General features: G+C 45.5%; 1 protein-coding gene across 2 annotated transcripts in view; it reads left to right on the plus strand.

The window, feature by feature from the left end:
* Nucleotides 1–15,702, plus strand: part of LOC115160693 (polypeptide N-acetylgalactosaminyltransferase 13) — a 52,331-nt gene that overhangs the window by 11,805 nt on the left and 24,824 nt on the right. For both annotated transcript variants that reach the window (XM_029710958.1, XM_029710959.1), the window contains exons 3-5: nt 10,212–10,380; nt 14,961–15,127; nt 15,484–15,691. In XM_029710958.1, coding sequence (XP_029566818.1) covers nt 10,212–10,380; nt 14,961–15,127; nt 15,484–15,691 — 544 coding nt within the window. The remainder of the gene's footprint in view (nt 1–10,211; nt 10,381–14,960; nt 15,128–15,483; nt 15,692–15,702) is intronic.

Here is a 15,702-nt window from a genome sequence, read left to right on the forward strand (position 1 = left end):
CAGTGTTCTGAATAAGTTGCAGGGGTTTGATGGCACAAGTGGGGAGCCCAGCCAACAGCGAGTTGCAGTAGTCCAGACAGGAGATGACCAGTGCCTGGATTAGGACCCGCGCTGCTTCCTGTGTGAGGTAGGGTCGTACTCTACGGATGTTGTAGAGCATGAACCTGCAGGAGCGAGCCACTGCTTTGATGTTTGCAGAGAACGACCGGGTGTTGTCCAGGGTCACGCCAAGGTTCTTTGCACTCTGGGAGGGCGAGATTGTGGAGTTGTCAGCGTGATAGGGGTCTTTGAGCGGGCAGGCCTTACCCGGGAGGAAGAGAAGCTCAGTCTTGTAGAGGTTGAGCTTGAGGTGGTGGGCCGACATCCAAGATGAGATATCTGTCAGGCACGAAGAGATGCGCGTCACCACCTGGGTGACAGAAGGAGGGAAGGAGAAAAGTAGTTGAGTGTCATCCGCATAGCAATGATAGAGACCATCTGAGGACACGATGTAGCCAGGTGACTTGGTGTATAGAGAGGGCCTAGAATTATCAAGGTGTCAAGCTCATTGAGGAACTCTCCCAGGGCACCTGGTGGGCGATAGATGACAGCAATGTTAAGCCTGAGTGGACAAGTGACAGCATATAATTAAAATGAGGAGATGGATTTGAGAGAGGGGAATGAAAGGGAAAATCTCCAGTTTTGAGAAATTAGTAGCCCTGTGCCACAACCGCGACGACCAGATGCTCTCGGACTATGAGAGAAAATGTAGTCAGATGGAGAAGCAGCGTTCTCTGGGGTTATCCATGTCTCCGTCAGGGCCCCCCCCCCCCAAAAACGAATCAAAGGATTGAATGGCAGCATAGGCTGAGATGAACTCTGCGTTCTTGACCGCAGATCGGCAGTTCCAAACGCTGCCAGAGACCCAAAATTCCACAGAGGTTGTGCGCACAGGGTACACTAAATTAGAAGGGATGTAGCGAAGGTGTGGGGAGCGTCTATAAAGCCTAAAGGGAGAGGAGTGTACAGGTATAGAAAACACATACTGTAGTTACCAAAAATACAACAACAAAAAAGCTAAATGAGATCAGAACATAAATAGGTAAGATACTCTTTCCTTCCTCGAACAACTCGGCAGAACGGTCTCTGTTTGAGCGACGAGACCACCGCTAATACGGCCGCCGCTTAGAAACCAGTGGAGACTGAAGAACTAGCACTCATTTCTAATTGCCTAGCAGGGGTGAAGAGCACAACCGCCTGTACTAATTGTTGATTGCCTCAGAGAGGAGAAACCACTCCCCCTCCAATACAGCCACTGATTACCAAACAAGTCACAAATTGCCCTGCCCCTCGATCCTGGTTGATGTGTCAACAATCATCTGCAGGATATGAGCAGTCAGCAGATCACACACCAAGTAGGCTACTGGGAAGACGGGCGGCACTTCAAGTAGATGGCCCTAGCTAGCAAAAAAGACAGTACTGGACCGCAACAGATAAAGACAAAAATATCAGGAGTCCTCTAGCTATAGAATGGCGCACTACATAGCCGCTGTTGCAGTAAGCTCTTAGCACTGTCACTTGTGGATTGCAATACTGTATACTGTATTCATACTTATTTGTCCATTTAAAATACATATATAATAACTCAACAAAGTTTAAGTAGGCTAATCGATGAATCTCCATTTATGTCCCCCCCCCAAAAACTGTAAACATATGTTTTACAGGAAACAGGAATGAAAGAATAGAGCACTCTTGTTTTTGCTCAACACTATTGACCGTGTCTCTACAGACCCATTGTATGAGAGTGTGAAGACCGTATAGCAGTAATTGCTGACAAAATCACTGGACAAGGACTAGGGCAGAAGACCTATGGGCTTTAGGATGGAGTTACTGTTGTCGTGGTCCATGTCAGGGGGTCAGTAATGGGTTTGTTGGGCTGAAGAGCCAGAGAAAAGGGCAGATGCCACAGTTTCTTCTTCTAAGGCCGAGGATAATATTGAGCAGTTCACTTGCACTTGTGAGGATACTGTGCATGTTTTCATATAGAAATCACTACATTGGTGGGTGTCTGGTCACCTGGATCATTTGGAGGCATTCTCTCTCTCTCTCTCTCTCTCTCTCTCTCTCCCTCTCTCTGAAAAACAGTGTCGTGAAAAGAGCACGACAACGCCTCTTCCCCCTCGGGAGGCTAAAAATATTTGGCATGGGTCCTCAGATCCTCAAAAAGTTCTACAGCTGCACCATTGAGAACATCATGACTGGCTGCATCACCGCTTGGTATGGCAACTGCTTGGCATCCGACCGCAAGGCACTACGGAGGGTAGTGCGTACTGCGCAGTACATCACTTGGGTCGAGCTCCCTGACATCCGGGATCTCTATACCAGGTGGTGTCAGAGGAAGGCCCAAAAAAGGCTCAAAGACTCCAGCCACCCAAGCTACAGACTGGTCTCTCTGCTACAGCACGGCAAGCGGTACCGATGCACCAAGTCTGGAACCAACAAGACCCTGAACAGACTTCTAAACAAGACTTCTAAATAGCTTATCAAATTGTTTCCTGCAAATGGTTACCTCTGTTGCACTGACTCTATACACACACACACTGTACTTTACCCACAGTCTCACACATACTTACACTGACACCCCAACACACACACACACACACCATATGTTTCAAGTTATTAGTTGTGTTGTATGTACAGGATATACATGGTAAACACCGTTCAACTAAATGCTTACTTGCAGGTTCCTTCTCGACAATACTACAACAATAACAAATAATACAAGAGAGGAATACGAACATCAATGAAATGGGCGCCATTTGACGTTAAACCCAACAAAACGTTTCCATTACGAATGGGATTCGATGAAAGCTGTGCAAGAGGGTAAGCGTTTGGTAATGGGTAAGCCATTGTAGCAGGCGTCAGAAGTATACAATAGTTACCGAAATCACCTACTCACTAAGCAAATAGCTTATTGATTTTATGAATCAATTATGCATACATAGTCAGCATGTCAACATTGTTGGTTCCCAGAACATTCTGTGCCATTTCTGGGTGTACAGTAGATCTGAATAGGTCCTCCTGTAAAGAATATCCTCTAGTTGAGAAAGCTTCAAAAACAGAAATAGATCATTCTTTCAAAAACACATGAAATAATTCTGACCACATTGTGTTTCAAATCTTGGAATTGAAGATATAGTCACTTATCAAATGGATACCCGGACTACCTCCAATGGATACCCGGACTACCTGGCACTGACTATGCACACACAGTCTCACACACAACAGGTTAAAAACGGAAGCGGGGTAGCGTACCTGGTGATATGATGTAGAAGAAGTCTTTGAAGCCGTCCATCCACACCTCGGCCAATCGCCTGTTGTTCTTGTTGATGACTTGGCCCGTGCCCCCAGGGAAGCTGTATGGGGTGGCCTTCCGGAACACATGACCCACGTGGGAACATGTTATAATCTCCAGCGAGCCGCCACACTGCCAGATCTGCACATGCAAGTGGTCTCACGCACATGTGGTCACACACACACACACACACACACACACACACACACACACTTTCACATGTGCTCCTGCTGCTGTTGCTACTATGTCACGTCCTGGCCAGTATATAAGGTTAATTGTTTTGTAGTTTGGTCAGGGCGTGGCAGAGGGTATTCGTTTTATGTGGTTCGGGGTGGTGTGTTTTGGTGAAGGGTCATTTGGTTTAAGTATTCCGGGGTTTTTGGGCACTGTTTGGTTTTCAGTTATTCTATGTCTAGTCTAGTATGTCTGTTTCTATGTCTGGTTAATTGGGGTTGGGACTCTCAGTTGAAGGCAGGTGTTGTCTATCTGCCTTTGATTGAGAGTCCCATATATGAGGGTGTGTTTGTGTTTGTTATTTGTGGGTGATTGTGCTGTGTTGAGCTTTGCTTTGCAGACTGTCAGGTTATCGTTCATTTTCTTGTTTGTTGTTTTTTGTATTCGTGTTGATTTCATTAAATGTTCAAGATGAACTCTATCGACTCTGCTGCGTATTGGTCTACCTTTTCTGATGACGATTTCGCACTATCGTCAGAAGACGAAGACAACTGTGACAGAATCACCCACCACCAAAGGACCAAGCAGCAGAGGAAGGAGCGGAGGAAATACGAGTTGGACTGGCGGGAGAAGTGGACTTGGGAGGAAGTTCTGGACGGGGCCGGACCTTGGCATCAGGCTGGGGAGTATCAGCGCCCGCAGTGGGAGATTGAGGCAGCCAAGGCAGAGAGGCGATGGTACGAGGCCAGAGACGCGCTGAGGGAGAAGCACGAGAGGCACCCCCAAGAAATTTTTTTGGGGGGGCACACGGGTAGTTTGGCTAGGCGAAGGAAGAGCCGGAAGCCAGCTACCCGTGGTTATGTGGAGGAGCGTATTGGGTGGGGAGCGCCATGTTTCGCTGAGAAGCGCACTACCTCACCCATACGCACGCACAGTCCGGTGCGAGTTATTCCAGCCCCTCGCAGGTGCCGTGCTAGAGCGGGCATCCAGCCTGGTAGGAGGATGCCTGCGCAGCGCATCTGGTCGCCGGTACGCTTCCGGGGACCAGGCTACCCAACTCCCGCTCTACGCACGGCTACCATCAGGCCCCTGCACGGCCCAGTCTGCCCTGTGCGAGCACCCCGCTCGTACAGGGCTACTAGTTCCATCCAGCCAAGGCGGGTTGTGCAGGAGGTAAGATCAAGACCGGCTGTGCGCCTCCATAGCCCTGGGTTTCCAGCTCCTGTCTCTCGTGCGGACCCGGAAGTGCGTCCACCCAGTCCGACTCGTCCTGTTCCCGCTCCCCGCACTAAACTGCAAGTGCGTAAACCCAGCCTCGCCAGTCAACAGTCGTCGGAGCTGCCCGCCAGTCAACAGTCGTCGGAGCTGCCCGCCAGTCAACAGTCGTCGGAGCTGCCCGCCAGTCAACAGTCGTCGGAGCTGCCCGCCAGTCAACAGTCGTCGGAGCTGCCCGTCAGTCAACAGTCGTCGGAGCTGCCCGTCAGTCAACAGTCGTCGGAGCTGCCCGTCAGTCAACAGTCGTCGGAGCTGCCCGTCAGTCAACAGTCGTCGGAGCTGCCCGCCAGTCAACAGTCGTCGGAGCTGCCCGCCAGTCAACAGTCGCCGGAGTGGTCAGACTGCGCTGAACTGCCGGAGTGGCCAGACTGCGCTGAACTGCCGGAGTGGCCAGACTGCGCTGAACTGCCGGAGTGGCCAGACTGCGCTGAACTGCCGGAGTGGCCAGACTGCGCTGAACTGCCGGAGTGGCCAGATTGCGCTGAACTGCCGGAGTGGCCAGACTGCGCTGAACTGCCGGAGTGGCCAGACTGCGCTGAACTGCCGGAGTGGCCAGACTGCCCTGAACTGCCGGAGTGGCCAGACTGCCCTGAACTGCCAGAGTGGCCAGACTGCCCTGAACTGCCGGAGTGGCCAGACTGCGCTGAACTGACGGAGTGGCCAGACTGCGCTGAACTGCCGGAGTGGCCAGACTGCGCTGAACTGCCGGATTGGCCAGACTGCGCTGAACTGCCGGAGTGGCCAGACTGCGCTGAACTGCCGGAGAGTGGCCAGACTGCGCTGAACTGCCGGAGAGTGGCCAGACTGCCCTGAACTGCCGGAGTGGCCAGGCTGCCATGAGCTGCCGGAGTGGCCAGGCTGCCCTGAGCTGCCGGAGTGGCCAGGCTGCCCTGAGCTGCCGGAGTGGCCAGGCTGCCCTGAGCTGCCGGAGTGGCCAGGCTGCCCTGAGCTGCCGGAGTGGCCAGACTGCCCTGAACTGCCGGAGTGGCCAGACTGCCCAGACTGTCCCGAGTGGCCAGACTGCCCAGACTGTCCCGAGTGGCCAGACTGCCCAGACTGTCCCGAGTGGCCAGACTGCCCAGACTGTCCCGAGTGGCCAGACTGCCCAGACTGTCCCGAGTTGCCAGACTGCCCAGACTGTCCCTAGTTGCCATACTGCCCAGACTGTCCCGAGTTGCCAGACTGCCCAGACTGTCCCGAGTTGCCAGACTGCCCAGACAGCCTGGAACGGCCTGAGCCGGAGCCACCTCCTGATATAGGTGGGTTGGGGAGGGGGGGTGTAGCACAGTGCCGTCATTGACGGCAGCCACCCTCCCTTCCCTCCCTTTAGTAAGGGGGAATTTTTCTTTTGAGTATTGTTTGGGGTTATTTTTTTTTGTTAAGGTGCTTCCGGGGTAGCACCTTTAAGGGGGGGGTACTGTCACGTCCTGGCCAGTATATAAGGTTAATTGTTTTGTAGTTTGGTCAGGGCGTGGCAGAGGGTATTCGTTTTATGTGGTTCGGGGTGGTGTGTTTTGGTGAAGGGTCATTTGGTTTAAGTATTCCGGGGTTTTTGGGCACTGTTTGGTTTTCAGTTATTCTATGTCTAGTCTAGTATGTCTGTTTCTATGTCTGGTTAATTGGGGTTGGGACTCTCAGTTGAAGGCAGGTGTTGTCTATCTGCCTTTGATTGAGAGTCCCATATATGAGGGTGTGTTTGTGTTTGTTATTTGTGGGTGATTGTGCTGTGTTGAGCTTTGCTTTGCAGACTGTCAGGTTATCGTTCGTTTTCTTGTTTGTTGTTTTTTGTATTCGTGTTGATTTCATTAAATGTTCAAGATGAACTCTATCGACTCTGCTGCGTTTTGGTCTACCTTTTCTGATGACGATTTCGCACTATCGTCAGAAGACGAAGACAACTGTGACATACTGTCTATTATCTATTCTGTTGTCATTTTACCCCTACCTACAGTACCAGTCAAGAGTTTGGACACACCTACTCATTCAAGGGTTTTTCTTTATTTTTACTATTTTCTACATTGTAGAATAATAGTGAAGACATCAAAACTATGAAATAACATTTATGGAATCATGTAGTAACCAAAAAGGTGTTAAACAAATCAAAATATATTTTGTATTTGAGATTCTTCAAAGTAGCGACCCTTAGCCTTGATGACAGCTTTGCACACTCTTGGCATTCTCTCAACCAGCTTCATGAGGTAGTCACCTGGAATGCATTTCAATTAACAAGTGGAATTTCTTTCCTTCTTAATGCGTTTGAGCCAATCAGTGGTGCTGTGACAATTTAGGGGGTGGTATACAGAAGATAGCCCTATTTGGTAAAAGACCAAATCCATATTATGGCAAGAACAGCTCAAATAAGCAAAGAGAAACAACAGTCCATCATTACTTTAAGACATGAAGGTCAGTCATTGTGGAACATTTCTAGAACTTTGAAAGTTTCTTCAAGTGCAATCGCAAAAACCATCAAGCGCTATGATGAAACTGGCTCTCATGAGGACCGCCACAGGAAAGGAAGACCCAGAGTTACCTCTGCTGCAGAGGATACGTCCATTAGAGTTAACTGCACCTCAAATTCCAGCCCAAATAAATGCTTCACAGAGTTCAAGTAACAGACACATCTAAACTGTTCAGAGGAGACTGTGTGAATCAGACCTTCATGGTCGAATTGCTGCAAAGAAACCACTACTAAAAGACACCAATAATAAGAAGAGACATGATTGGGCCAAGAAACACGAACAATGGACATTAGACCAGTGGAAATCTGTCCTTTGGTCTGATGAGTCCAAATTTGAGATTTTTAGTTCCAACCGCCATGTCTTTGTGAAACGCAGAGTAGGTGAATGGATTATCTCCTCATGTGTGGTTCCCACCGTGAGGCATGGAGGAGGAGGTGTGATGGTGTGGGGGTGCTTGGCTGGTGAGACTGTCTGTGATTTATTTTGAATTCAAGGCACACTTAACCAGCATGGCCACCACAGCATTCTGAAGCGATCCGCCATCCCATCTGGTTTGCGCTTAGTGGGACAAAACATTTTTTTCAACAGGACAATGATCCAAAACACACCTCCAGGCTGTGTAAGGGCTATTTGACCAAGGAGAGTGATGGAGTGCTGCATCAGATGACCTGGCCTCCACAATCACCCGACCTTAACCCAATTGAGACGGTTTGGGATGAGTTGGACCGCAGAGTGAAGGAAAAGCAGCCAAAGAGTGCTCAGCATATGTGAGAACTCCTTCAAGACTTATGGAACAGCATTCCTCATGGAGCTGGTTGAGAGAATGCCAAGAGTGTGCAAAGCTGTCATCAAGGCAAAGGGTGGCTGTTTTGAAGAATTTCACATTTAAATATATTTGGATTTGTTTAACACTTTTTTGGTTACTACATGATTCCATATGTTTTATTTCATAGTGTTGACGTCTTCACTATTATTCTACAATGTAGAAAATAATACAAATAAAGAAAAACCTTTGAATGAGTAGGTGTGTCCAAACTTTTGACTTGCTCCCTATGTATAACCATGTTATTTTCTACTACCTATATATAACCATGTTATTTTCTACTCCCTATATGTAGCCATGTTGTTTTTACTCTTTATTTTTATTTGTTATTCACTGTGTATTTTTTCCTCGTGTCACTATTTATATTTTTTATTAACATTTTACCTTCAACTCTGCATTTTTGGAAAAGGACCTGTAAGTAACTATTTCACTGTTAGTCTACACCTGTTGTCTATGAAGCATGTGATAAATAACATTTGATTGATTTGATGTACTGTCTCATGAGAAAGAGAGAGAGACTATAAGTCCCTCAGTTGAAGCTGAAATGTTTGTTACCTCCCTATACATTTAAACCCATTTTCAATCAGTGAGGTTACAATTATAGTATGTTTCAGACAGTATCGCTGGCCTTCAGCTCTTTGTGCAACATATATCTAATGTAGTGTCTGTACAAATAGATTGATGGATGATCTGAGTGGCTGTGGTGGGCATGTGTTAGATGGATAGTTCATTGAATAATCCAGCTCAGCTCTCTCTGCAAGCCCATCGGGTTTAAGCCATTGTCCTAATGGAGGGTGTCACCGCCGAGAAGAACCTCGATCAGATCAGAGTCTAAACCTCCACTAACCCAGCATTGGAGCTCTAGGAGGGTTGACTGGGGGTGCGTCCCAAATGCACCCTATTCCCTTCATCGTGCACTACTTTTGATCAGGGCCCATTGGGCTCTGGTCAAAAGTAGCACACTGTAAAGGGAATAGGGTGCCATTTGGAATGCGAAATAGGAATCCTCTTAACCTGGGGCCTGGAGCAAATGTGAATTGTCCCCCATGGAAATCACTGCCTCTGGTTTAAGAGATTATCGGAGAGCGGAGCATAATTCCACTGGAGATTATTTACCTTTGGATAATTGTGGAGCAATGTGCAGCAGAGGCCGCTTGTTCTCAAGGCTTTAATGGATCTTCAGTAATGCTGATTGATCAGATATATGAGCTGATCTTTTTTAAACAGCAATGAGGGCTGCTGTTGTAATGCTCTCACTTCTTCCTCATTCATCAGTGTGAGAGAGAGAGAGAGAGAGAGAGAAGGGCTCGCCCTAAATCTCTGGACAAATCGTGGATTTTCCAACAGGCCCAGATGATGCTTGACTAGGAGGACATGACTGTACGGCAGATGATAAGAATAGTAGTTAATGGATCCAGAATGCTTGGCGAAGCTGCATCAGTGTCAGACTGATCAGCATGTCATTGGCTGGTAGGAACATTTTAATGACCTCAGCGTTCAAAGCCTGATGATGTGGCATATTTCATTTTACACTGATCTGAGGCCAGTCTTTCTCTGTTAGACAAATCCTGATGATGTGGCATATTTCATTTTACACTGATCTGAGGCCAGTCTTTCTCTGTTAGACAAATCCTGATGATGTGGCATATTTCATTTTACACTGATCTGAGGCCAGTCTTTCTCTGTTAGACAAATCGAATCAAACGTTGTTTGTCACATGAGCCGAATACAACAAGTGTAGACTTTACCGTGAAATGCTTACTTACAAGCCCTTAACCAACAGTACAGTTTACCAAATAAACTAAAGCAAAAAATAATAAAAAGTGACACAATAAAATAGTAATAACGAGGCTATATACAAGGGGTACTGGTACCGAGTGATCTGAGGTCAATATTCTTCTGTTAGAAACACTCTAGTCTAGTCTACAGCATGCTTCATTTGCTCACGGTTCATTTTAAGTTCATTTGCTTGCCACAGTACTGTACCTTTAGTAATATATACACTATAATAGTTGTAGCTACATTTAGCAAATTTCAGTAGCGGAAGTTGAATGTTTGGACGTCCCGCTTCCATTGAAATAACAGTGAAATATAAAATAGAACACGGAAGTATAAAATATGCAACATGTCTCCCTATTGTTTTTAGCGGTCATGTCGCGAGCCCACGAGGGCCCAGGGGAGATGGGGAAGGCGGTGGTAATCGCAAAGGACGAGCAGGAGAAAATGAAGGAGCTCTTTAAGATTAACCAGTTCAATCTGATGGCCAGCGACATGATTGCTCTCAACAGGAGTCTGCCGGATGTGAGACTGGACGGGTGAGTGAACTTGGCCTTTTCTGTGAATTACACCGCTGACCTCTTTACTCGGCACTACACACACACCACCCACTTTTAACAACCCTGTAACCTTCTACCGCTACTCCTCAGAAGCCCTAATACCTCCACTTCACTTTGCAACATGCTCCGGTTCTCAAAAGGGCTGACATTTTGGATCTACTTTCTGCCTTTTTCGATAGTTGTTTTAGTCCAGAAACTTCCGCTGAATTCACTGGAAACCACACTACGCTGACACACAACTTTGAGGATTACAACATGGCGTGTCATTTTAGGAGCAGCCGCTGGCGGATTATTAACAGCAATGCGAAGCAAAAGAGACTGTCTACCAAATAACTAAGGTTCAACAGAACATTTTGATATCGTCTGGAATGAACCAATTTGTTAACTTTGATGAAAACGACCCATTAGGACAGAATGAAAGGAGATATTAAACGTTTCACACTGCGTCTCACCCCTTTTTGAGTCCTCGGACTCCTCAGGATTCATTCCATGATGTAACATACTCTAATTCAGTGGTGGCTGGTGAGGGGACGAGGACTCATAGTACTGACTGGAATGGAATGAATGGAGCGGCATCTAAACTCATGGAAACCATGTGTTTGATGTTTTTCATACCATTCCGTTTGTTCCGTTACGGCGATTACAATGAGGCCGTCATCCGATTTGAAAGTGCCACCAGACACCACTGCTCTAATTGAAGAACATTAGACTTAGAGAGATTATTTGCCCGTGTTGGATCCATCACAGTCTTCGGGTGTTTACTTCAGCCATGACAGTCTGAATGGGAGAAGGGCTTTGTTTACTGTCGCCCAAGACCTACTAGAGCTGGATAATGAAAACCCAAAGAGCAATTTGGGTGAAATATGATCCACATTTACCTTGAGCAGCTGATCTAGAGACAGTCTTCTCTCCGGGAGACAGCCCAGTGATTTCGTGTTTATGTATTCCTACAGAACATTCTTTGTCAACTGCTCTTTAGAATGTGCTCTTCGTTGTATTGAAAATAGGAACATTGTCAATACAACAATATAAAAAAACGATGCAGAGAATATAAGCATATGCCAATACTGTGAACATTGTCTATATTGTTTATATATTACCTACCGCCTCAAATCAACTGTCCCCCATGGGGTTTACATTGCTATAACATTTTATATGAAAAGTTATCACAAAAAAGGAACATTTTCAATATATGTGAACACTGCACGCACTCCATTTCACACATGTACAAGGATTGTGCTAAGTTTAATGCTTGTAGATTTAGCTAATTATGAATTCCACTTTAATGAACTAGTCCTATAGTATATTTAAGCAATAAGGCACTTCAGGGGTTTGTGGTATATGGCCAATATATAAGGGCTGTATCCAGGCACTCCGCTTTGCGTTGTACGTAAGAACAGCCTTTAGCCGGGGTATATTGGCCACAAACCCCTGAGGTGCCTTATTGCTATTGTAAACTGGTTACCAACGTAATTATAGCAGTAAAAATACATGTTTTGTCATACCCGTGGTATACGGTTTGATATACCACAGATATCAGCCAATCAGCATTCAGGGTTGGAACCACCCAGTTTATAATGAAGAATTTGTACAAAATGGAGAGCGAAAGAACTGTAGATATAGATCTGTGGTCTATTGATTTTATTTCACCCCAAGAGAGTGCCAAGCTGCAGAATCGTACTAATTGCATCTCAAAATCTTCCTCAAACTCGCCAGTACACCTTGGAACGTTATTAAAGAAATCAGCTTGGCTTTGCAAGACTGTGTGAGAGAGAGGTATTGTCGTGGGGTGTAATAGGCTGTGGTTGAAAGAAATAAGATGATCGCTCAGAGGCTAGTAGCTAGCTACCCTGGTGTTCCCATTCTGTCAGTCTGTTCTGTCACCCGTAGTGGGGTGAACGGGATAAACCTACTATCCGCTCCAATCGCCTGTCACCTCCTGTCACCTCCCACTTCCAACCCCCGCTGCCTCCTCTCTATCTTTAATGCACCCTCCTCATACTTTATTCAACATTACAATCTACACTACATGACAGGCTTGCCCTGCCCTTGGTCTGTATCTCTGGGAGTATGTGACTGCATCCCAAATGGCACCCTATTCAATACAGTGCCTCCATAAAGTATTCATATCCCTTGACTTAGTCCACGTTTTGTTGTGTTACAGCCTGAAACACAGCCTACAAAACAAAACCCCAATAATGACAAAGTGAAACATGTTATTACATTTTTATTTTTACTGAAAATGAAATACAGAAATATCTCATTTTAAGCATCTTTGTCAGTGATTACAGCTGTGAGTCTTTCTGGGTAAGTCTCTAAGAGCTTTCCACACCTGGATTGTACAAGATTTCCCCATTATTCTTCAAGCTCTGTCAAATTGGTTGTTGATCTTTGCTGGACAACCATTTTGAGGTCTTTCCATAGATTTTCAAGTAGATTTAAGTCAAAACTGTAACTAGGCCACTCCAGTGTAGATTTGGCCTTGTGTTTTGGGTTATTGTCCTGCTGAAAGGTGAATTCATCTCCCAGTGTCTGGTGGAAAGCAGACTGAAGCAGGTTTTCATCTAGGATTTTGCCTGTGTTTTTTATCCCAAAAAACTCCCCCAGTCCTTAATGATTACAAGCATGATGCAGCCACCACTATGCTCAAAAATATGGAGTGGTTCTCAGTAATGTATTGGATTTGCCCCAAATATAACACTTTGTATTCAAGACAAAAAGTGAATTGCTTTGCTACATGTTTTGCAATATTACTTTAATGGCTTGTTGCAGACAGGATGCATGTTTTGGAATATTTTTATTCTGTACAGGCTTCCTTCTTTTTATGATTACCCATCTACCAATTGGTGCCCTTCTTTGTGAAGCATTGGAAAACCTCCCTGGTCTTTGTGGTTGAATCTGTGTTTGAAATTCACTGCTCAACTGAGGGACCTTCCAGATCATAGTTGTATGTGTGGGTTACAGAAATGAGGTAGTCATTTTATTTTATTTAACTTTATTATTGCACACAAAGTGAGTCCATGCAACTTATTATGTGACTTGTTAAGCACATTTTTGAACTTATTTAGGCTTGCCATAACAAAGGGGTTGAATACCTAATGACTGAAGATATTTCAGCTTTTCATTTTTAATTAATTAGTAAAGAATTCAATAAACATAATTCCAATTTGACATTATGGGGTATTATGTGTATGTCAGTGACCAAAAAATGGCAATGTAATCTGTTTTTAAATTCAGGCTGTAACACAACAAAATGTGGGAAAAGTGAAGGGGTGTGAATGCTTTCTGAAGGAACTGTATGTGGGCCCTGGTCAGAGGTAGTGGTCTATATAAGGAATAAGGTGCCATTTGGGACACAGCCTGTGTGTGTGAAGCAGATTGCCATTTAGCACAACACAGTGTTCAAATCAAATCACATTTTATTGGTCACATACACATGTTTACAGTAATATCTAACAAGTAATATCTAACAATTTCACAACCATACACACACATTTTAAGTAAAGGAATGGAATTAAGAATTTATAAATATTTGGACGAACAATGTCGGAGCGGCATAGACTAAAATACGTAGAGATACAGTATATACATATGAGATGAGTAGTGGAAAATATGTAAACATTATTAAAGTGACTAGTGTTCCAATTATTAAAGTGGCCAGTGATTTCAAGTCTATGTATTTAGGGCAGCAGTCTCTAAGGTGCTATATTCATGTAATGTCACAAAAGGTGCCGTGTTGAATTGACCAAACTGTAGCGGGTATGTGGATACTCATAGTTTTTTAATAAACAAAAGTAAAGCATCCACAGGGAAAAAACAATACATGATACTCACGACAGCAACAGTTTTGCAGGCTATACAAAACGCAGTGCAAAAACAACTACCCACAAACACAAAGACAAACACACCCTATTATATAGGACTCCCAATCAAAGGCAACTCAACACACCTGCCTTCAATTGGGAGTCCCATCCCAATTAACTATACATAGAAAACGAACCTAGAACCTATACCCACAACTAACTAACTAAACATAGAAATACATAAACACAGAGCAGTGCCCAAAACCCCCGGAATACATAAATAAAACGACCTACTACCTACACCACCACCCCAAACCATATAAAACAAATACCCTCTGCCACATCCTGACCAAACTCCAACAACAAATAACCCTTAACTGGTCAGGACGTGACATGTAATTTCTGCTGAGATTAGCTTTTAAATGGATAGTCATTGAATCAATAATTGGAAATCTATGGGAAAAGCTAGCATGTCATTGTGCTAACGTCTAGAAGCGATGCACCCTTGCCACCACTGCTGAAAAAAATCCTAGGGGAAACACTGGTGCAGCATATACTAAGTCTTGTCAACTTTAGCTTTGTTTGAAAGCAGTTCATTTTGTTACAATGCTCTGAGGTAAATTTCAGCCACATATATTTTACATCCACAAGCATGTCACACAACTATGCTCACTGTTGATAGAATTCTACTGTAGACAAGCATCAGTAGCAGCACATTTGACCTCTCAACCAGAGCTCGTGTGTTCTGTCCATCAGTTGCAAGACGAAGGTGTACGCGGACGATCTCCCCAACACCAGTATAGTGATCGTGTTCCACAACGAGGCGTGGAGCACCCTGCTCCGCACCGTCCACAGTGTCATCAACCGCTCGCCACGGCACCTGCTGCAGGAGATCCTGCTGGTGGACGACGCCAGTGAGAGAGGTACTGAAGCTGGGTCCAACCTAAACCATCAACTAACTAGCTTCACTGAGTTTAAAGGGTCACTCTGGGATTAATACATGCAGTTCTTAGTATTGTGTGATAATATCCACCACATTAAATGTGGTAGGTACAAAGTTTGAAAGACAATCGTCCCTTGATAATTGTGGAAAACAACACTGCACAATGAAGTTCTATGGGAGTTCGAAACATGTCTGTTTAACCATGCAATTCTTTGTGTTGAAGGATAATAATATACCACATTTGAAAGAAAATCGGCCCTTGCCTTGATAACTGTGAATGAACAAGTTATTTCGGCGTTTGAAACATGTCCTCTCTGATGTGTCCTCTTCTGTCAGACTTCTTGGGAAAGAAGCTAGAGAACTATGCTCGGACGCTGGAGGTTCGAGTGCGGGTCCTGCGGATGGAGCAGCGGACGGGGCTGATCCGGGCCAGGCTGAGGGGGGCAGCTGCCACACGGGGACAGGTCATCACCTTCCTGGACGCCCACTGTGAATGCACAGTGGGCTGGCTGGAGCCTCTGCTGGCCAGGATCAAAGAGGACCGGTAAGGAGCTT

Source organism: Salmo trutta, chromosome 24 (assembly GCF_901001165.1).
Source record: "Salmo trutta chromosome 24, fSalTru1.1, whole genome shotgun sequence".
In the NCBI taxonomy this organism is placed as follows: domain Eukaryota; kingdom Metazoa; phylum Chordata; class Actinopteri; order Salmoniformes; family Salmonidae; genus Salmo; species Salmo trutta.